At 34.9% G+C, this 24,729-nt stretch overlaps 1 protein-coding gene and 1 long non-coding RNA gene across 2 annotated transcripts; both read left to right on the top strand.

The window, feature by feature from the left end:
- Positions 1-13,312: 13,312 nt before the first annotated feature.
- On the top strand, positions 13,313-15,149 carry LOC134681991 (uncharacterized). Its single transcript, XM_063541606.1, has 3 exons — positions 13,313-13,685; positions 14,515-14,571; positions 15,035-15,149. The coding sequence occupies exons 1-2, from the start codon at positions 13,391-13,393 to the stop codon at positions 14,556-14,558; spliced, it is 339 nt and encodes a 112-aa protein (XP_063397676.1). The 5' UTR covers positions 13,313-13,390; the 3' UTR covers positions 14,559-14,571; positions 15,035-15,149.
- Positions 15,150-20,836: 5,687 nt separating this feature from the next.
- LOC134681990 (uncharacterized) lies at positions 20,837-24,112 on the top strand. The gene is made up of 3 exons (XR_010100746.1): positions 20,837-21,199; positions 23,604-23,684; positions 23,958-24,112. It is a non-coding gene; the product is annotated as an uncharacterized LOC134681990 (long non-coding RNA).
- The last annotated feature ends 617 nt before the right edge of the window (positions 24,113-24,729 follow it).

The following is a 24,729-nucleotide window of genomic DNA, read 5'->3' as shown; positions in this document are numbered from 1 at the left end:
CCGATCCGCCACTGCTGGGTTGATGGCTGTCTCTTTTCCGTATACTACCGAACATCTCATTTTCGCCTACAATGAAAACTTCCATTCATCGCCTTTCGTTATTGTATTTGGGCTGAATAGAAAATTCTAAAAGGAAAAGGATGATTACTTGTAAGGAAGTTCCATATCAGAAAATTTAGTAACATCTCAATTATATGTATAGCCAGATCCATATCGATCACATCTCAATTATATGTTTATACCTCGGTTGATACGGTGCTTTTTGTCCGCAATTCGCTTTTTGTCCGCTTTTGCTTTTTGTCCGATTATTTTGCTTTTTGTCCGAAACTTTTGCTTTTTGTCCGTTGCTTTTTGTCCGTTTTGCCTTTTGTCCGATTATTTTGCTTTTTGTCCGAAACTTTTGCTTTTTGTCCGTTGCTTTTTGTCCGTTTTGCCTTTTGTCTGATTATTTTGCTTTTTGTCCGAAACTTTTGCTTTTTGTCCGTTGCTTTTTGTCCGTTTTGCTTTTTGTCCGATAATTTTGCTTTATGTCCGATATAAAATGTGTATATTTTTGGCAGGTTTCATTTTGAACTTCAAAATACCATGTCCTTTAATTAGGAGTTAAATACAGACCATACTCACATTATGAATGATTTGTACATGAAATTTCATGTCTTTTACAATATATCGCATTACCTCTAAAATGGCTCGAAGCACTAATTTACTAGACCCGTAGGTGTTGGTCAACAGAGGGCAAGGCCGGGAATACTCTTGTATATCCATAAGTCTAAATAACAACTATTGAAAGCTTGCTAAATTAAGACATACTCCAGGTAGGCCATTATACCAGAAGAAGAGGTAGTCAAACCCTTATAAATGGCTTATAGCACTTATGTCCTGGATCTACACGAGTTTATCAGCAACGAATTAAAAGGGGCATGAGTTTCACCGGTATATCACGAAGTAAAAATAAACCTCATTATTGCCAGCTCTTCAAACTAAGAGATTCTCCAAGTTGGCCATTATATCAGAGGTATAGGTAGGCAGTGCCTCTTAAATAGTCCATGGTCCATGGCACTTATGTCCTCGACCCGTACTAGTTGGTCAGAAGAGGGTAAGGGGAATACTCTAGTATATCACACAGTCCACCAAAATTAGTGACGGCTGCCCAAACTAAGACATTTTTAGGTGCGCCCTTATACTAGATGTTGGAGCAGTCATTCTCTTAAAAATGGCTTATAGCACTTATGCTATAGACCCGAACGAGTTTGTCAACAATGAGTTAAAAGGGGGATGAATTAGCCCGGTATATAACGAAGTTGAAATAAACTGTTGCCCGCTGGCTAAACTAAGAAATTATCCACGCGGGCCATAATATGAGAGGTAGAGGAAGGGATTGCCTCTATAAAATGACCATGAGCACGTATGACCTAGACCAGTACGAGTTAGTCAGCAAAGTGTAAGGTTGGTACCCTAGTATATAATAAAACTAAACTATTGCTGGATGGCTAAGAGATTCTCCGCGTGGGCCATGATACCAGAGGTAGAGGTTGTCATTGCCTCTAAAATGGCTTAAATCACTTATTCCCTAGAGAAGTACGCGGTATCATCAAAGGGTTTAAAAGGGAGTTGGAACCTCTGTTTACAAAGAAGTCGAAATAAATTATTGCCGGCTTGCTTGAGTACGAGATTCTCCAAGTTGGCCATTAATCCTAGGTTAAATGTGTGCATTGCCTTTTAAATGGCTGATAAAACTAACGCCCTAGACCTGTACGAGTTTGTCAGCAAAAGGTTAAAGGGGGGATGCGATGCCTCTTTTTACAACGAAAATATAAATTAAGCCGACTGTCCTAACTAAGAGATTCTATACGCGGGGTATTATATCAGAAGATGAGGTAGGCATTACCTCTAACATAGCCATAACACGTATGTCCCAGACCCGTGTAAGTTAATCAGCAAAGGGTAAGGGGGTACCTAAGTATATCACAAAGTCGAAATAAACTATTGCTGGCTGGCTAAACGAAGAGATTCTCCACATGGGCCATGATACCAGAGGTAGAAGTGACCATAGCCTCAAAAATGGCCACTTATGCCGTAGACCCGTACCAGTGCTTCAGCAAAGTGTTAAAAGGGGGAGGTGGTATCTATGTTTACAACGAAGTCGAAATGAATTATTGCCGGCTGGCCAAACAAAGAAATTCTCCACAAAGGCCATTATAACAAAGGTAGTGGTGGACATTGCATCTAAAATGGCCCATACTTCTTATTCCATTGATCTGTACGAGTTTGTCAGCAAAGGGTAAGGAGTGTACTCTGGTATATAACAAAGTCGAAATAAACTATTGCCGGATGGCCAAAAATAAAAGATGATCCACGTTTATCATGATACCAGAGGTAGAGGTGGGCCTTGCCTTTAAAATGGTTTATAGCACTTATGCCAGCAAAAGGAAAGAAGGTATTCTAGTATATCGCAAAGTCGTTATGAAATATTGCCGGCTGTTCAAACTACGAGATTCACCACATCGGCCATGCTATCAGAGGTATAGGTGGTCATTGCCTTTAAAATAGCCTATAGCACTTATATGGCATATACCCGTACGAGTTTGTCAGTAAAGAGGTAAAATGAAGAGGTGGTACCTCTGTTCACATTAAAGTCAAAATAACTATAGCCGGTAGGCCATACTCCGGGATTCTCTACGTGGATCATTATACCAGAGGTAGAGGTTTATTTCGACTTCGTTGTAAACAAAGGTAACACTTTTTATTTTTAACCCCTTGCAGGCAAAATCGTACAGGTCTTTGGAATTAGTGTTATATGCCATTTTAAAGGCAATTACCATATCTATCTCTGGTAAAATGGCCTACGTGGAGAACCTCTTAGTTTGGCCAGCCGGCAATACTTTATTTCGACTTTGTTGTAAACAGAGGTACCATCTCCCCCTTTTGATTCATTATTGTCAAACTCGTACGGGTCTAGGGCATAAGTGCTATAAGAAATTTGTATGGCAATGCCCTCCTCTATCTCTGGTAAAATGGCCTACGTGGAGAATCTTTTAGTTTGGTTAGCCGGCAATTATTAAAGTGTATTTCGACTTCGTTGCAAACAGAAGTACCACCTTACCCTTTTAATTCATTGTTGTCAAACTCGTACGGGTCTTGGGCCTAAGTGATCTGTGCCATTTTTAAGGCAATGCCTACTTCTACCTCTGGCATCATGCACCACGTGGAGAATCTCTTTGCCAGCCGGCAATTGTTTATTTCGACTTTTTTTATATACCAAGGTACTTCCCTAACCCTTTGCTGACTTACTCGCTGGCTTATCCCTTATTGTAAGTAAGTAAGGTAAAAAATATAAGACTATATGCCAGGTCTTTCTGACAACCAATTACAAACAAATTGGGGTTTATCTAATGAGGCTTTTCCCAGGATGCAATTGCTATTAGACTGTATACAGTTGACCAAATAATTCACAAATTCCGCAAAAGGATCTTTTAATAATAGGCCATGTCCATTTAGACATTAAGCAATAAAAGCCCAGCATAACCGATGCATTTGTCTTTAACATCTCCGATATTGATTCCGCGCGGCCTTCCAATTGACATGAGTTTCCATTGGTGTTCATTATTAAACCTTTGGAGCTATATCAGTTTGTGTGGAAATTAAGAGCACGATGACCTTCCCTTGGTGATAACAACATGACCAACAACCATATCGTGTGTTACCAAAAGCCGTCAGCGATAGTCACACCGACAATTTGCTACCTTCGTGGACAAAAGCCTGGCTTTTCGCTGGATCCTAATTAACATCTAGTGTTGTCACTACCATTTGCTGTACAGATTTAGTTGCACAACATAACAGAAACATTCTTTGTTAATACTCTATGTTGATATTTTGACATTTGGATGGTTCATATACCAATTGTAGCCGAAAAATGATAATGAAACATTTCTGTTTAATATCGATCTATTGTTGGAATTGTAAATTTTCATATTCAATTTTTGTTTGTTTAAAGATTACCATTTTAAATAAAGATTTTAATTTTTTAAAAAGCAAGTGTTAGACTTGTGCTTTTATTGCCACTCAGTTCATATAACCTGTCATTTTAGTCGAGTCTGTAACTTTTGTTGCAGAAAGCTCGACATATGAATATTGATCCGGCGGCGGCAGCGGCGGCGGCGTAAGTTAACTTCTGAAAAGCTTAATATTTTAGAAGGTTGAAGAATTGGATGCTTCATACTCTGTATATAGATGCCTCATGTTACGAAGTTTCTGTCAGTCACATGTCCAATGTCCTTGACCTCATTTTCAAAAAAGTTCAGAATTTTTGTAATGTTAAATTCTCTCTTATTATAAGTAATAGGATAACTATATTTGGTATGTGCGTACCTTGCAAGGTACTCATGCCCGTCAGACAGTTTTCACTTGACCTCGACTTCATTTCGTGGATCAGCGAACAAAGGTTAGAATAAGTTTTGGTGGTCAAGTCCACATCTCAGATACTATAAGCAACAGGGCTAGTATATTCGGTGTATGGAAGGACTGTAAGGTGTACATGTCCAACTGGCAGGTGTCATCTGACCTTGACCTCATTTTCACGGTTCTGTCCTGGTCTGTTTTTCTCATACTTTATGCAATGAGTCTACAATATTTGTTGAATGGAATGATTGTAAGGTGTACATGTCTAGCGGGAAGATATCATCTGACCTTGACCTCATCTTCATGGTTCAGTAGTCAAAGTTCAGTTTTTTAGTTTTGGTCTTTTTATCTAATATTATATGCCAAAGGTCACTATATTTGGTGCATGAAAATATCGTATGATCTATATGTCAGTCCCGCAGGTTTTATTTGACCATGACCTCAATTTCACGGTTCAGTGCACAGTGTTAAGTTTTTTGTGTTTTGGTCTGTTTTTCTTAAACTATAAGTAATAGGTCAAGTATATTTGTTGTGTCGAAGAATTGTTAGCTGTTCATGTCTGCCTGGTATGGTTCGTCTGACCTTTACCTCATTTTCATAATTCATTTGGTCTTTGTTTAGCTATCTTGGTTAATGTTAAGTTTATGTGGCAGTTGTAATAAATCTTTATACTTAGGGCTATCAACATAATATTAATGATGAGTAAAGTAGGCGAGACATTTCAGTGTGTGCACTCTTGTTTAAATGTGCTTATTTATCCGAGTCCAGGACTGCACTCCAGTGGCTTTCATTCGTTTACTTTTGTGTAAATTTTATACAGAGCAGTATTTTTTCAAATGTTTTACCAATATTTTTAGCTGCATGTAACATCTTGAACACTCAGAACAGCAAAACAAAATTTAGATTTCAGAAATAAAAAGCCTTTAGTCATCGACGAATAGCCGATGATTTCAAGAGTTGTTTCTGTTAAAGGATGATTCCTTTTTTTGTGTGCAATACTTGCTCTTTCGGAGGCTCGAGGGTAATTTCAGCAAAAATTTTATCATTTTTGTTTTCATTACAAATTTCATTTATTACACTATTAGTTATAACTTTATGAATTGGCTCAAAAATCAACCCAAAAAAAACGAATGATTTTGGCCTCAGATTTATCTTTCAAATGTTTATATCACTGTAAAAGCTCCAAATTGTCTCTCTTTAGTGCAATAATGCCATTTTGTTTTGGCATTAGAATGAAAATGTCTTTTTCAACTCATCGGTGACCTATAGATATTTTTCAAATATGCTTTACGTTAATTAAACAGTTGTAAAATTAAATCGATTTCTGTAATTTAGTTCTTTTTTCATTTCGATATATATATCTCTCTATTTCTCCTATTAGTTCAACTTAAAAAAAGTACCTTAACAAAAATGGTTGCTTCTTTCGAGGGCAGATTGTGAGCTTAAGTGAACGATAACCCCATGTTTTTATTTTTTTTTTCTATTTAGTATATGATAAAAGTTCATCTATAGAAAAACAAGCAAAATCCTACATGTATATTTAAAAAATAATGGATGAATACCCTCCAGTCCCCTTAACGACAAAAAAAAATAAATAGAACATTACGTTTAAGTATCACCTACAGTATTTTACAACCTCCATTGGTGATACAATACCGGTATATGTATTTCTGCTGTTGTTTTATATAAGTTATTGTCCTGAAAAAACATCTTTATGCGTTTTTGCGTTTTTGCGTTTCAGTTTTTATTGTGAAATTTCTTCAATCAGCCAAGACAAACTTTAAATTTCGCCTTAACGATGTTTTCGCGAAATCCATGTATTATTATCGAATTACTAAAAATTTAATCATTGTCTAGTGCCCTAAAATGAGATTTTCCGAGACGCTGGGTTTGAAATGGGATACCCTATTTAATTTAAACAATCTTTGCAATCTTTTCAAAAAGATGCAGATGGGAATTTTCGTTCCTTATGAAATTGTTCGCAAGGAGTTCAATTATAAACTCCTTATAGGATTATCAAAAAGCAACTATTAAGAACCCCTTGGAATAAAGATCTTCCAAGACAACGTGTTCGAGAGTTTGAGTTTAATACATGACTTTTTAAAACTTAATGGACGGAGCAGGATTATCTTACTCTTCCAGTTAACCATACATCATCACAGTTGCATTGGTTCTTGTTGCTCAGATTTTAAATTTCAATGATTTCGTCCGAGACCACAATTGTCGTCCCTTAATTTTCGTTATTAGTCCCTAGTGATAACAGTGGGTTACTTGCCAATAATTTGTATACCCCTTCCAAATTTATTTCTCCTTGTTAAATGCCTCAAATTGTAAGTAGGGGGGGGGGGGGGGTGAAATTACACTGTAAAAAAATTTGGGTTCAGAATTTTACAGGAAAGTAGTGATTTGGTCCAGCTGAAAAAGGTTAAAAATTAGCACTTCGGAAGCTGTCAAAAGATTTCAAGACACCCTAAACATATTTTGAGTTAGACGCGATGAAGTTTTCTATAATTTTGATATAATTTGTCCCAAAATTAGTACAACACACTGTAAAAGTTTCATTGAGAAAGCGCAGGTGGGATTTTTTAATTTTCATTTATGTTTTAAAAGAAATGCACTACGAATTAATTGTGTTCTCGGACCATTTGTTTTGTGGACTGTTGTGTATCTTGTTGTTTTTCATTCTGAGCTGCGGCTTTGTTGGTTTGTTTCAACCCTTTTTAGTGTGATTATCCTTTGGTGCACTTTGCCTCTCTTTTATATATGATATCGCAATAATTATATACATTTTTTGTATATGTAAGCGTTCATATACATTTATATGGATACAATATTGAATTAAAATAGACATAATAATTAGATGAGTGAAAAAAAAGAAAATGAAGTAATAATTGTACGTGTGAGGAGTTGGCATTCTTATAAAAAAGAAGATGTGGTATTATTGCAAATGAGACAACTATCCACAAAAGACCAAAATGACACAGACATTAACAGCATTAGATCACCGTACGGCCTTCAACAATGAGGAAAGCCCATACAGCATAGTCAGCTATAAGAGGCCCCGATAAGACAATGTAAAACAATTCAAACGAGAAAAACTAACGGCCTTATTTATGTCAAAAAAATAAATGAAAAAACAAATATGTAACACATAAACAAACGACAACCACTGAATATACAGGCTCCTGACTTGGTACAGGCATATACATAAATAATGTGGCGAGGTTAAAGTCTTTTACACTAGAAATATTTTAGTCTTGTTATATAGACTAATTCTTATTCATTCTGGTCGTAAGTTAGTCTGTCATCCTCAAACATGTGAGCAATGGTGTACGTACACCAATTTGTAGAATACATGGGATATTCAAAGACTTAAACGAACGTTAAGTCTCAGAGGCATGGCTTTTTATTAGTTGTTAGTGGCTTTGAAATAGCTGTCAGATAACTGCGAATACTCTCAGATCTGTTCATTGTGTCTTTTTGTGTCGGGATGTATAAGTACCCGGCCACGTCCACTTGTATTTGTGTCTATCTGATGAGTTCAGCCTTTTTCAACTGATTTTTATAGTTCGTTCTTATGTTGTACTATTATACCACTGTCCCAGGTTAGGGGAGGGTTGGGATCCCGCTAATATGTTTAACTCCGGCACATTATTTAAATCTGTGCCTGTCCCAAGTCAGGAGCCTGTACTTCAGTGGTTGTCGTTTGTTTATGTGTTACATATTTGTTTTTCGTTCATTTTTTTTACTTAAATAAGGCCGTTAGTTTTTCTCGTTTGAATTGTTTTACATTGTCTTATCGGGGCCTTTTATAGCTGACTATGCGGTATGGGCTTTGCTCATTGTTGAAGGTCGTACGGTGACCTATAGTTGTTAATGTTTGTGTCATTTTGGTCTTTTGTGGATAGTTGTCTCATTGGCAATCATACCACATCTTCTTTTTTATATGCTCGAAACTTTAGAATAGTTTAGAAATTTATCAAATCAAATAATCCTTGAGTGATGGTTTCGTTATTGAAATTCTAAATTGATGTTTAACCGCGCTAAATATTATATATGATAATCATACGAATAAGTCAGGAACGAAGTTTCAATCTGTAATTCAATAGTTGTTGTTTGTTTCTGTATTTGTTTGTCGTATAGTGTTTTGTAAATCAATGGTTTTCTCGTTTGAATAGTTTTATCATTATGTTAAATGGTGTCGGCTTTTGCAACATGTGGAAGTGCACACATTTACGACATGTTATTGCTTAAACGCACAGTTTCTTCTTCCCGCTAATAATATATAGTCACCATTTGCACTTATATGCGAATGGTCGATTGACAGTCGCTCCAAAAATATTTTGCAACATTTCAGTTAAAAAAAGTCTTTTTTAAGACTGGTAATATTTTCGTCATATTTCCAACAACTTTATTTTTCTTAAACATTACAAATATTACAAATATAACAAACAAACAAACTTCATTTTTGGAAAACTATCACAAAGTTTACGTAATACATGTGTAGCTATTTATTTAGATAAACTGTATTAATCCATACATTTCGGAATTATTTAGCAACTATATCCAAATGAAGAGGAAGTTCGAGGTTATTCAAGTAATAAGATTAAGGAAACTTTGGTTAACACAACAGCATTTTCAACAAAGTAGTTTATTTTTGTTTGACAAACTCGAAAAGAGGGGGAAAAGTAATAACATGGTTACTTAAGCATTTACTTAATTTCTATCACGAAATAAATGCGTTTAATATTTTAGATACAGATACAATATAGTGCATTTGTAAATGTAAAACACTTTATAATAGAAAATTTAAAAGAGATACATCAACAGTGTTTATTTTAGAATTGCTCAAGTCTGTAGGGCTTATTCCCGCCATTGTCCCACTTTTTTTGAAATTAAGAGCTCATATTGTCCCACATGAAAAGTTCTGACTGGTCCACATTATTTTATGAGGAGAAATGTTCTTATCCCTTGTTAGATTGTCTCTATGGTTTTGTTTCAGATATATAAGCCAAAATCTACATTTTATGTGATGTTCTATTTTTAGACATTGCGGCCATCTTAATTATTGGGCGGGGTCATCGGATACTTTTTTGAAACTAAATACCCTAAGGATGATTTTGGCCATGTTTGCTTTAATTTTGCCAGTAGTTTCAGAAGAGAAGATTTTTGTAAAAAATAATGACGACGACGAATAATGAGAAAATGAGAAAAGCTCACTTAGTCCTATGGTCCAGGTGAGCTAAAAAGCAAAACGGCCAAAAAGCAACGGACAAAAAGCAAAAGAGTCGGACAAAAAGCCAAATTATCGAACAAAAAGCAAAACGGACAAAAAGCAACGGACAAAAAGCAAAAGTATCGGACAAAAAGCAAAATTATCGGACAAAAAGCAAAACGGACAAAAAGCAAAATAATCGGACAAAAAGCAAAAGCGGACAAAAAGCAAATTGCGGACAAAAAGCACCGTATCACTCGGTTTATACAGACCCATATTGATTAAATCTGTACATACTTATGTTCTAATTTTATCTGAGCTGTAAATTTATCATTGAAAAAATGAGAACAACACAATATAAAATGCATGCGTCCGAGGCGCAATTCTGAATATACCTTTATCAGAAACACTCAAAATAATTTTACCCAAATATAGACAGACCAAAGTTGAATTATAACCGAAACAGTTGAAGAGCAATTACTTCATCTGCAAAAGTCAATTGATGTTAAATGGTCATTCGCTAAATATAGTTTGTCAAACACCAACAACAAAGAAGCAAACAAACAAACAAATATCTTATTCGCCAATCACGGCGCCCAAAATGAGCAAATTATTACAACATAACTTTCAAACATAAAATATAGAGTTTTAGAAATAGAGAATATATTTAAAAAAAAAAACCAACAAGTTAGGCAGAGCCGGACCACCACCGACACGGCCTCGAACAATAAAGACAATGGAGGTTTTGGTCTGTGCAAATTACTTTCATCACATAAACCATATATATAATATACATATAATATACGTTCTCTGTTCAATCAATAGTTTTTGTGAATATTATGGAATGAAATGCTTCTTTTTACTATTTTTTTCGAAATAAAAACAAATGATGGTTCTATTTTCCACGAAGCGCAAAAGTGCGGAAGCGCTTCTCGCTAAAATTGTGTAATGATGGTCACTTGCTTTCATTTGTTTTCAGTGGAATATAGCTAGCTGCTAACATGGACCCCAGATCGCACTTGTTGCAGCGTAGTGCTACCATTGACACAACAAATCACTTCACTCGCTCGTCGTCCTCGACAACTCTATATGTCGTCCTCGATAACTCTATATGTCGTCCTTGATAACTCTATATGTCGTCCTTGATAACTCTATATGTCGTCCTTGATAACTCTATATGTCGTCCTCGATAACTCTATATGTCGTCCTTGATAACTCTATATGTCGTCCTCGATAACTCTATATGTCGTCCTCGATAACTCTATATGTCGTCCTCGATAACTCTATATGTCGTCCTTGATAACTCTATATGTCGTCCTCGATAACTCTATATGTCGTCCTCGATAACTCTATATGTCGTCCTCGATATGTGAATGTTAGTGACTTTGAATTGTACATGGACAGTTAAATACAAGGATCTCTTGTTTTGCTTACAATGAATAAAAAGTTTACCAGAGGGATATAAAGAAAAGGAAAAATATGTGCCTTCTAGTACATCATGTGCATGTACTATACCGGGTTTGGTTTTTGTTGGTTTTTTTCTTTTTGCAGTTTGTCAGATGGTGTACTCAGGTCGATATTTTTCAAAGTGTTTTGTTTCTGTTTAAAACACTGATTGACAAGGTTATTGCAGTATGTAATCAGTCAATAAGTGTATATATATACTGATTTTCTCCTTCGTCAAAACATCATCAATGTGTCGCAAAATAAACCTCCTGTATAGAGTGCGTGTGTTCTTCTTTGAAATTTTTGAGATGTCATTTTCATCAAAATAGTAACAGTTTACTGAGTAGTTATGACTACACTAAGGATTGCGCCTGGTAAAAGAAAACCTAGTCACAGATGACTGAGTGGTTATGACTACACTAAGGATTGCGCCTGGTAATAGGAAACCTAGTCACAGTTGACTGAGTGGTTATGACTACACTAATGATTGCGCCTGGTAATAGAAAACCTAGTCACAGTTGACTAAGTGGTTATGACTACACTAAGGATTGCGCCTGATAAAAGTAAACCTAGTCACAGTTGATTGAGTGGTTATGACTACACTAAGGATTGCGCCTGGTAATAGAAAACCTAGTCATAGTTGACCAAGTGGTTATGACTACACTAAGGATTGCGCCTGGTAATAGAAAACCTAGTCACAGTTGACTGAGTGGTTATGACTAGACTAAGGATTGCGCCTGGTAATAGAAAACCTAGTCACAGTTGACTGAGTGGTTATGACTAGACTAAGGATTGCGCCTGGTAATAGAAAACCTAGTCACAGTTGACTGAGTGGTTATGACTACACTAAGGATTGCGCCTGGTAAACGTAAACCTAGTCACAGTTGACTGAGTGGTTATGACTATACTAAGGATTGCGCCTGGTAATAGAAAACCTAGTCACAGTTGACTGAGTGGTTATGACTACACTAAGGATTGCGCCTGGTAATAGAAGACCTAGTTACAGTTGACTGAGTGGTTATGACTACACTAAGGATTGCGCCTGGTAATAGAAAACCTAGTCACAGTTGACTGAGTGGTTATGACTACACTAAGGATTGCGCCTGGTAATAGAAAACCTAGTCACAGTTGACTGAGTGGTTATGACTACACTAAGGATTGCGCCTGGTAAAAGTAAACCTAGTCACAGTTGACTGAGTGGTTATGACTACACTAAGGATTGCGCCTGGTAATAGAAAACCTAATCACAGTTTACTGAGTGGTTATGACTACACTAAGGATTGCGCCTGGTAATAGGAAACTATATAACCCGCGCAAACGATTCATAGCCCTGTTTTTTTTTACAAAATTAATAAATTATAATATTAGTTTAAACAATATTTATTGAGATAAATCAACATTATAAACAATATTATACAAATGAAATAATATTTAGGATTCAGAAAAAAAGCAATTTTCTTTTACAAATCTGTCTTAATTATAATATATCTGTTTGCGCTGTTTAAAGTAAAATTGAAATTGATAGTAAATGGAGAATACTAGTTATTTGTAGTATGTTTATGTATGGATAAAATAAATAATGTATCTGCGTTATACTTTAATAAGAATTTGGTCTTGTTTCTATACGTCAAGTTATAATGATGTTTTAGTCGAGCCGCAGTCATTGGTCAAGAGGAAGTCATGCAGTGGTTCGTGCATGTCATTTTAATGTCAATTTCAATTTTGATGTAAAGTCTTCCTATTATAACGTAAAATACAATATGTTTGGTAAAAAAATACAGTGCGTATTGTTATGCGTTTACTTTTCTACATTGGCTAGAGGTATAGGGGGAGGGTTGAGATCTCACAAACATGTTTAACCCCGCCGCATTTTTGCGCCTCTCCCAAGTCAGAAGCCTCTGGCCTTTGTTAGTCTTGTACTATTTTAATTTTGGTTTCTTGTGTACAATTTGGAAATTAGTATGGCGTTCATTATCACTGAACTAGTATATATTTGTTTAGGGGCCAGCTGAAGGACGCCTCAGCATGCGTGAATTTCTCGCTACATTGAAGACCTATTGGTGACCTTCTGCTGGTTTTTTTTCTTTGGTCAGGTTGTTGTCTCTTTGACACATTCCCCATTTCCATTCTCAATTTTATTAAATGTTATTGGATGACGAATAGAACCATGCGACTTTGGGATTTTTCCTAAAATATTCTTGTACCGCCCAAAGGTAGAATCATTGGAACTGAAATCAATCATTAACACTCATCATAAGATGACGTTAATTTCTTCTTAAAAAAAGACTTGCAAAACGACTAAAACACTCTATAGACATTTTGTGACGGAAAATGAAGTTATCCTGTTGTGTTTTGATTTTAATTCAGCTGGTCTCGCCGGTCAGCTGCCAGATGTTTAGCAGGCGCGGTTTTTATCAGGAAGGGTTCCAATCATCTGGATTCAGTCCATTTGGTTTCGGTGGCCATCCGTTTGTAGGCGGAGGAGGGGGTCACGGCGGTGGATACCATGGGGGACATTCCCATACACATGTGCACCATCATGGAGGAGGAGGATTTGGTGGAGGGTTCGATGGAGGGTTTGGAGGAGGAGGAGGAATAACCATAAGATCAAGAGACGTTGGTGCAGGTAAGATTGTTTCTAGTGTGGGAACTACCATACAACTCGAAAAGAGGATATATTTGTTCCTTAATAAATTTTCTGATCCCCAGTCTGATATGGAAAAATATTGTAGTCAAGCAGATGACTATGCATTCTGAATCCAGATTTCACCCATATCTTATAGTGTTAATTTTTTAATAAAGTAATTTATTAAATAGCGTTTAAAAACAAAAATTAATTCTGGCTCAGACAAAAAAAAACATAACCCCTCTTTACCGTAGTTAAACGTTTGATTCCTAAGGATTCTGCTTAACTTGAATTAATCGTTCCAGCTTTTACCTTCCTTGTGTATTTTTTCCTTTTTCACCCTCTTATTTCTTTTGTTTTTATATTTTCAAATTAATACTGCATCCGTTTTTCTTCAACAATTTAGAGAAAATACATATTTTTGATGAAACAGACGTGACAAGAAGCAAACCTATGATTTATATATCAGGATTAAAATTGTAAACGCCAGACAAGAGTTAAGCTTACAAAAAGACTCGTCAGTAACGCTCAAATGAAAAACGTGAAAAAGACAAAGTAGGTAATTCAATACACACTATTCCTTTATCAGTTAAGTTTCAGAGGCGGATTTAGAGGGGACAGGGGGTTTATTATATATATGGAATCAATGAAGCATGACCGGAGCCACCCCCTCTTAGGCAGTCAGTGGACCCCGATTTATGAACAAATCTTGATCCACCTCTGAGTTTGAACGCTTAAATGTAAAAAAAAACTCCCACAAGAATAGATTTGTTTAGTGACCATCATCTAAGACGTAGACAATATGTAGTTGTATATAATTTATTTTCAGGTGCTGTTGGGTTCATCCTTGGGACATTACTGAACAGAAATTGATAAAAGGACAACCGTAAGTGTGGATTTTCTAAAATCTTCTTAAAATAACTATCAACATTATTTTAGTTGACAATTTCTAGTTTATTTAACACAAACATTCAGCATATTTTCTGGAAAATCAGATTCAGCTTGATTTCAGATTTTAGAGCTGACACTTATAGTTTGACAACTTATAGGTAAATTTTTAGCTATGTTGTTATCACGGCATCATTTTCATTAACTTATGATATCCGAGAAATGATCCACTTTTAGTTACACAAACTAGGTATCATTGAACTAAGTAAAGTGTCGGTTATTCTACGAAAAGGTATAACTACTATGAAATTTAGAGCGAGAGGCAAAATCAAGCAATATGATTGGACGAGAAGTTGTAATTATATGCTAAATGTCTACACAACTTATTTTTACGTTGTATTTTAAGCTTTGAAAGTAGTCATATTTTTCTATTCATATTTATACTTTTCTTTTCCTTTTAGGTGAAGGTGACAATTCTCATAAAGTGCCATAATCGTGAACAGACTTAGAAACTTAAACAGACCTAAAATCTTTAACAGACTAGTGTTTGAAAGCATTATTGAAGCAGTAATAAATACAATGCAGTTTTATTCATGTTGTTCATTTCGTTTTGATTTGTTCTCCAATGTGAAATAAACAGTTGACACAGAGAAATGTCTCGTCTGTCGGCAAAACATTATAAAAAAGACAATCTGATGAACATCAACATTCCAGTTTTATTAAATTTCGCTTGACCATGACCTAGGTGGCTGGACCGCGAAATAGTCGTCAAATTGAGATGTTTTTATAGTATATAATAGCAAGTGGTTCCTAGTTATCAATCTAACTTAAGTAGAAAACTTATCATTGAACAGTTACATGGGTAATTCATTCAAAGTCACATGACAATTATCTAAGAAACAGTGACTCGAAATATATACCAAACTTATATGTTCCGATAGTAATGCAACTTTATAGAAAATATCATTGATCTATCACAAGTAAAGTAGTTTATATATGATTAAAATGACTTATCCAGAAAACTTTACAATAAATAGGGAGACGAGCTAACGACGCCGGAAGAGCGAAAACTATGTCTGGCTTTCTGCAACTAAGAAAGAGAAGACACAAAGAACGTTTCTTATAATATTAAATGCTTACCAGTATATATACATATATATTGTTTGTTAATAATTTTATGCATTCAAATCTTCTTAAAAATAAAAATGTTAAAAGTCTCAAACAACTAAAATTTAGCTTTATGAACATAAGTCTCAACGGTATGTGTACATGTTCGTTGATTCACATCGTGTTGCAAATAGAAAGTCGTTTTAAAATGTCTATTATTGTTTTGCTATTGTCGCTTGGAATTTTGGTCCTTAATACTCTTCAACTTCGTACTTTATTTGGCCTTTTTCACTTTTTGGGATTCGAGCGTCACTGATGAGTCTTTTGTAGACAAAAACGCGCGTCTGGCGTAAATACAAAATTTAGTCCTGATATCTATGATGAGTTTATTTGCCATGGTAGGTGATATAAAAAGGAGATATAGGACACAGTGTTTATCAAAGAGATGGTATACAAGCAGCATACAGATAGTTAAGAGACATATATAGTGGCTAGTTACGGCTTCTCAATAGTCAAACAGGTGTCTACAACTTGTCTGTACATGTCAAGCTCTAGGTCTTGATAATTGTGACGATCTACGATCTGCCTAAATTTCTATTGGTTTTTTTATTTACAAAAGGAAAACATGTTAGATGTGACTTTAATAAGACAATAAACAACTTACACCATCGGTTTTGTGACGGAACGAGCACCCCTGCACATGTTTAACTTGGCTTAGGTGTACCCATTACAATATTGATAATCATTATTCAAACCCGTATCTAAATGTATTGTTCGTGTTAAATTAAAATCACCAGATATTATCGTACAATAATGAGACTACAAAGAAGAATAGACAAAGCAATGTATCAAAGGGAAGAAAAAAACATACAAGCGCGCTCAAATTATTACACTCGGTAAAGTGCCCCAAAGATCCCTTGAAAGAGTAGACGAATCACGTGTTCACACCGAGTCGTTCGACAAACAATAATCCCTTGAAAGAGTAGACGAATCACTTGTTCACACCGAGTCGTTCGACAAACAATGATGAGATTCTAAGATAAATGTGCAACATGTCAAATATATCTCTTAAATAATACATCAGTCGTTCGACAAATAATGGTGTGATGCTAGGACAAGTTTGCAACATGCCAAATTTCTCTCTCTAAGATAACAATGAGTCGTTCGAATAAAAAATAATGGTGTGATGCTATAGGATTATTGTGGGGAAAGTTACTCTGATAAAATGGTTCTTTTAAATTACTATCCATAACATTGAGAATGGAAAAGGGGAATGTGTCAAAGAGACAAAAACCCGACCATAGAGAAGACAACAGCAGAAGGACACCAACAGGTCTTGCATCTTTTAAAGGTGTCAGTCTTATATTGCTATATTGTTATGAAAATGATTGAAATATTAGTCACTGGACGTTACGCATGCAAAAGGTGCTGTAATAATTTGTCATGAAGAAACTTACTAGCTGTCGTTTAAGGATGTACTGAGATGAATCAAATAAATCGAGAAATTAAATTTGTTGCTATTTAACGGAAAAGCATTAGTTAAGGATCAAAATAAGCTAAACATTAATCAATCTTGATAGGTCATAAAGCATAATTATTTGATTTTTAAAATATGGCGGGAAAAGGCTGAATCGGACTTTTACCTTATATTTGGATTGGTATCAATTACTTAAGTTAGGTTTCAACTCAAAAGAAAGAAAATCAAGAATCTGCTTAAATTTTAGAAATGACATTTTATGAGCAATTTTAAAGTCTTAAATGAAAAGATAAAATGGTTGTTATGGGGCAAACTATGTTACCTGGTTTCATAGGGAAAACACCAAGGAGTCCGAAAATATGACACAAATTTCAAAACCTCATCTAAGTACATCCTTAATGATAATCTTTCATCCTATGTTATGTTCAAAATAAGGCAAAAAACGATCAAAAGAAAAACAAAATGCACAAAACACAACATAAAAAACTAAAGACTTAGCAATACCAACCCCAACAAAACTTGGGGGTGATCTCAGATGTTCGGAAGGTAAACAGACCCTTCTCACTATGTGGCATTTATCTGATGCTCGTGTGAGTAGGTCATATTCGAAGAAAATAGGACGTTTACTCGTGGTTTATTTTTTCGGAGGGAATAGATTAATTTAGAGTTCTTGGTTTCGAATCTTCATTGAAAGCAGCAATCCTCCATATGCAGGCGTATAGCTAGCTGTTAAAACTATGTTTACATCCTTTTTTTCAAAGCGGTTCCTTCAAACAAAATTTGTGATAAATATCAAGACTTGAAACTGTTTAAAAAAGTCTTTCAAATGTTATCCTGATTTCGCAAGATAATCTTTTATATTTTCCTACTATTATATGTATAATAGGCACTTGCTTAAAAACTTCACTAAATTGTGGGTCATTTGTTAGAACCTGTATACGCTTTGAAAAACATTTGTTATTTCAGGGACTTTTATATCTGACTATGCGGTATGTGCTTTGCTCACGGTTAAAGGCCGTACGGTGACCTATAGAAGTTAATTTCTGAGTCATTTGGTCTCTTGTGGAAAGTTAGCAATCATACCACATCTTCTTTTTTATATGTGTGTTTCTAACAATGCGAATGGTTGTTTTTTCACTAACAATCGTTATATGCCATGAGTATAGATACCGTTAAAAGTTCAGAATAGTTGAAGGCATCAAGTAAACAAAATATGAAGATATGACAGGTAGTATTAATGCATCCAGATTATAAAGCAGACCAACTTCTTAAATTTATATTGCGAGTGGATTGTGCAATTTGCATTAGACATCCGGTTTGCAGAAACTGGAGTTTGCAATAGGATGATGAAAAAATTATGAAAAATTATAAGTAGTTAACAAAAAATTCGAGCCTTAAAATATATGTTCAAATAGTAGCGGCATATATAACACCTTTCTATTTTCAGCTACCCACTATTGCTTTCAATTGACTCGTGAAAGAATCTACACACTAACATATTTTTGATAAAGGTGTTTCAACATCATCGTAATCTTATTATATTCACAACAATAATTTTTAAATTCAAAAGAAAACAAAAAGTTAGCAACACTTGTCACGTATTGCTTTGCTTTTTTATAGAAAGAAAATCTAAACAAGTGTGGACACAGATCAGTGTGGATAGTATGTTTGGATGTGTGACAGTTTCTTCTGACAAAAAGATTTTTCTGTCCCCCCCCCCCCCCCCCCCACACACACATAGGATTCTATGTTAAACTGTGTTGCACAGTGACAGCCAACCTATGCCAATTTCTAATCGTTTTTATAACACATTTGACACCAAACAAGTTATGTCCCCTATTTTTTTCCAGCTTGTAATAGATTTCTATTAATATAAAAAAAAGGAGATGTTGTATGATTGGCAATGAGACAACTATCCGCCAATGTTCAATAGAAGTGGATGCTTTAGCAATTAAATGCAGCAGTACGGACTCCGACAGGAATGTTAACTATATATGTGCGCACTAATAAAATCTCAGTGTGTAATTTTAAAAGTCACAGTGTGTAATGTTAAATTCATAGTGCGTAATTTCAGCAGATTCAGAGCGTGTAATTTCAAATTCTCAGAGTGTGTTTTTTTTTCAGTTTAATTTCATCTGTGTGTATTTTTTAATTCCACTGTGTAATTTTCAATTCTCTCTGTGTTTTTTTCATTTGTTTGTAATATCAGTTGCTGCGTGAATGTTTCTGCTACATATAAATGGAAAATTCACAATTTGAAAGTTAAAATCTTCTTCATTGTCGTAAATTTTTATTTTCAACCGACCCTCATAGTCAATTTCTACATGTAAGTCAAGATATGAGACAGACTTGAAAACAAATGCAAACAAATGTATCATTGTCACAAGCAAAAAACTCCATCACTGATGTGTATAAATAACAGAGTGCAATATCATTGGCATATTGGTGAAATGTTTGGAGAAGCTAACACTAATATAAAGGTTTTGGTTCATATGTTTCAGAAGAAAACCAATGGCTAACACAGACCCAGGTATATAGGAAGGGAGTAATAGTAGTTTGTAAAAGAAACTCTTATTAAGACAAAGAATTCTCTGTCAATGGCATTATCAAGATGCTTTATTTCTTCATTGATTAATTTGACAACTCTCCACAAGAGACCAAATGACACATGAATTAACAGCTATAGACCACCGTACGGTCTTCAACAATGAGCAAAGCCCATACCGCATAGTCAGCTATACAAGGCCCCGAAATCACAATGTAAAACAATTCAAACAAGAAAACCAACAGCCTAATAGCCTAATTTATGTTAAAAAATTAACGAAAAACAAATATGTTACACATAAACAAACGACATCCACTGCTTTACATGCTTCTGTATTAAGTTTGGATGACGTGTCTCTAAACAAACATTCGACATTTTCATGGGAAGAATGAAAAGATGCTAGCATTATCCTTAAACTTCACGTTCTACTTTCTAGATGATGTCCTTGCACTAAACAATTCAAAGATTGGTGACTATATTGCTGAAGCGTATGCAATCGACTTCTAAATGTTTGAATGATTGGTTACCAGGAGAAAAGAATAACAGGGGCCCAGTAGCCAATGGTACTGAAATATAGGCTGGACCCCTAAAACTTTTATGAAAAGAACCATAGTGCTTATCTTTATTTTTATATTGTGACAGGTTGGGCATCCAGTTGGACCATGTTAGTATTATTTCCTGGTTACTATGTAATGTTGTCTCAATTTGGTTTACCCAATACCATCGTTTATTCTTCAATGTAAACACCCTCTATGATCCTTTATGATGATCTCGTGTTACCTTTCGGTTCCAGCCGGATCTCGACTCGATCGGAGTGGATTAGATCATGAGGTCAATCTCCGGCCTAGTCAAACATGACTTTAAAATTAGTCTTTGCTGATTCTCCACTAAGCATGCGTCATTTATGAATAATTTATTTTCTAGGTAAAGTACCCATCCAAAACCTACGCACTCTTTGGTATTAGCACTTGCTATGTCTCTTCCTAAAATAGTACAACAGTCATGTGGTCGTAATAAACATGAAATCACTGGTTTTGTCAAAAAAAACATCGGAAGTGTGATGTCAGTAATTACTCAAACTTCTGACATTTATAAGGATTAAGGCAATACACATAACACCATTCTGATCCTCAACATTCTGAAAGGACACAAACACTAGATACTTTCACCCATACACAGTTATTTCAAGCATGAAAAGTCTCATAGTTTTCATATATATCTCCGTCTTTATTTCACTTTCAAGTTGCTATTATCCACAACACGGTGGATTTGGCGGTGGCGGATTTAATCAATTTGGCGGTGGATTTGGACAATTTGGCGGTGGATTTGGACAATTTGGTGGTGGCGGATTTGGCGGTCAATTCGGTGGTGGAATTTCTCCATTCCACGACGGATATTACGATGATGCAGATCATGTACATGTACATTATCACGAGAATTCTGGAGGATTTGGAAACAACTTCCTTGGTGGTATCAATCAACGAGACCTAGTATCAGGTTAGTTTTCACTTTTTTCTAAAAAGATTAGCAGATTTTTGAGACATCCTAAATGTCATAAAAAAACACGATCTAGTAACATGTTTCAATTGGTTCCACTGGATTCTTTAATAGAACATAAGATTTCCCAGATTTCATATAAAGAAGGAAATACGTGTTAATAAGGCAATACAAATTAAGAAAGAATACACACCTCTCTCGAGTTGGAGGATGGTTGAGCGCTCATGAACATGTTTAATCCCACTACATTTTGTTTGGTAATTTGTTTTGTTACAAATAAGGCCGTTAGTTTTCTCAATCGAATTGTTTTATATTTTTTCATGTCGAGACCTTTTATAGCCAACTAATCGGTATGGGATTTTTTCATTGTTGAAGGCTGTACAGTTGCCTATATACTAGTAATTGTTTTAATCCACTTCATTTCAACTTCAGTGGATAGCATTCGTCTCAACTCGGGTGATTCCGTACCCTCATCTAACGGATAGACGGAGAGTAGCGGATTCTACCGAGGATTGCCGAATGCAGTGGATAGTTGTCTCATTGGCAATCATACACAATCTCTTTATTTTTATAATGTTTCCATTAGCTCTGGTCGCTTTCCATTTTACATGTAAAAGATAGTCCTAATTTTGTATTTTTGATAATTTAGATATCGTGAGTTGTGTTATGTGCCCGGTTGTTGTCTCTTTGTCAGTGTTGTTGTCTCATATGTAGTGGTGTATGTGTCATAGCCCCGGTTTTTGTCTCGTAAGAATAGAATAGAATAGAATATTTTTATTTCCCAAATTACAGGGCCCATTAAGGGCATAAAATCAGATACAATTGATTTACATATTAATTAGTAACAACAGCAATAATACAGGCATATACAAGTATTGTTATATGTGTCATAGCCCCGGTTGTTGTCTTTTGGTCAGTGATATTAGCTGTATTGTCCAGGTTGTTGTCTGAAGTTGTCTCCGATGGCTGGAAAGATAACACATTATATGATCGATTGGGACAAACAAAAATCAAATCCTTGTTTCTTGGTAATCTTTGAATTGACCAAGAATGCTATCGATTGTGTTTGTACCGATGCACTGACTACCAATCTTAATATGATACCCTGGCCTTGGGAACTAACAGTTAGTCAGCAGCGGCAACGAACCAGTGCTATACTTTACCTCTGAATTTGGTGCAACGATGTTGAGACTTTTGACCATTTAACGTATGTTGGGTTATTTGATAGACTAGCATACAATCAAATTTTCGAATTTCAGGGGTAAAATACTGGCTTCATTTCATACTGTCTGTATGTACTGTTCGGTTTGAGCCTACGCTCGTGTTAAAGACCGTACTTTGACCTATAATGACTTACTTTTACAAATTGTGAATGGAGAGTTGTCTCATTGGCACTCTCGACATACCATATCTCATTATACAGAGTACGGGCTATTCATGAATAAAAATTAAATACATGACTACTTAAATGCAATGATTCAATCTTTGTTTTTAACATGATTTTTTGAAGTCTTGAACTAAATACCATGCATATTCAACAGTTCAATAAATAACTGAAGGGGACGACAATGAACCCTAACAACAGCTTAAGCCAGAAAGAACATACTGAGACAGGCTTACAAACTGGAAAGTGTTAAATAATAATATGACTTCGCAGGTGTTAAAAGATACAGATAAATCTGGCAATTATAGCCAGTTAGCTGCTTAGGACATGTTGCTTGCTGATATACCTAAATACCCTGATACATGTAGTTTAGATATTGATATAATTAACAAAAGTAAACTTTGATATATTTTCTTTATTATAAAATTGTGTGTAAAAGGGTATTTTTTTTTATATAGAAAATGCTATGATATTCTTATAAAAAAATTACCAAATTTCGTCATAATTAGCTGATAAGCAGGTGAAAATAGACCAATGTCTGTTTTACAATGTACGAGCTTTCTAATTGAATATTTTTTATTCCGTAAATGCAATTTGAAACTTAAATGGTTTATGGGCCTTGTGATTCATTTTCCGGTAATATTCTTCTCTAGGTTTTGTTGAGATCTGTTGGAAATTCTGTTAAAAATTGTTCAACTTTGACTTTGATTTTCTCAATAATTGCACGGTAGATTATAATTTCGATTGGTAGAATTGTGGGAAAATACGTCTAGAGTTCAAAAATATTGTTCTCAGGTATGACAGTTTGTTTATTAGCGGAACAGGTGAATAAATTCACTTACAGGTAAGTATCAGTATGACGTCACACTCGCAAAAGCGAGTGCGACTAAAAAAAAATCGGAAACTCGCTAACGCAAACCTGTTATATGTATAGCATATGATCTCATTGAATTTTTGAATTTTAGGGGTAAAATACTGGCTTCTTTTCATACTGACTCTAATATGTATTTACATTTACAGGCGGGCTTGGATTGCTAATTGGTGGAGCACTCCAGAGACGAAGGTCCACAACAGGCTGAAGGAACAGATAATTAACAACAGGTATCTCGTGATACATATAATATATATATTTAATTAAAAAAACAACTGCTTAGTATCTACGATTAGGGGCTGCAAAACATTCTCTGCACTAGTAAATAGTTGAACTAATTTTACAGTTGGTACAAAAAAGCTTAAAATGTAGTTTTAGTAATAAGAGGAGCTTATCGAGATTTATAGCATTACACATATTGAAAACTTTTTCTAACTGTATAGTTATAAGTATAAAAAATTTGCTTGAACCAATATTAAAATATTGTTTTTTTTGTTTTATAGAAGAGGTTGTCCAGGTCACAGTTTTTACAGCACCAAACAGCTATGATACATCATAGAAATAAAAACAACACCTGTATAAAACCTTGTGTTCTGGTTTTTATCATGCAGTTAGTAACAATGGTCCCAAAAATGAGTAATAAAAGAAATAAATCCACTGAACTTGTTTATATCTAAGGTTACTACATATAGTCGTGTATGTTCTTATTTTGATATTATGAACCAAGCAATATATATTATATATATATCGGAAAGCAGAAAAAACACGTAAAACTGAAATCATATGTATGTCAGCAAGTTTTTGTAAGAGGCAATGCTGACATTATTGCAAGAGCTATTTATACAAAATATCCGGTACCTAATCCAGTAATTCCAAGTATTCAAAGAGCTAGCTACAAGATCTAGTTAGTCGAGTATTTCAAAAGCTATATTATATACAAAAAATACCACTGGTACTGAAACTTAAGAATTTCAGGTAATGAAAACAGTCACTCCGAGTATATCAAGAACTATTTATACAAAATATAATGTACCAGATCAAGTTACTCCGAGTATTTCAAGAACTGTTTATACAAAATATTAGGTACTGAATTCATTTGTCGAGTAAATAATCTAAGGTGAAATATTTGCGTTTCTTCTGAAAAATGTGGATTTTGATAAAATTCCACTTTCAAAGCTTCAGATGAAGATAAATTCAAATGAGTAAATTTCATTATAACTGGATACCATGTGTTATAGGAGTTATTAACAGTATGAATTGTGTACCTTTCATGCC

Source organism: Mytilus trossulus, chromosome 8 (assembly GCF_036588685.1).
Source record: "Mytilus trossulus isolate FHL-02 chromosome 8, PNRI_Mtr1.1.1.hap1, whole genome shotgun sequence".
Lineage (NCBI taxonomy): Eukaryota > Metazoa > Mollusca > Bivalvia > Mytilida > Mytilidae > Mytilus > Mytilus trossulus.
The sequence above is the reverse complement of the archived record's forward strand: the minus strand, read 5'-3'. Positions and strand labels throughout refer to the sequence as shown.

Coding starts and splice junctions, on each gene's coding strand:
- LOC134681991 (XM_063541606.1), top strand. CDS start 13,391: ATGAAGTTATCCTGTTGTGTTTTGATTTTAATTCAGCTGGTCTCGCCG. Junction 13,686..14,514: donor ATCAAGAGACGTTGGTGCAG/GTAAGATTGTTT, acceptor ATTTATTTTCAG/GTGCTGTTGGGTTCATCCTT.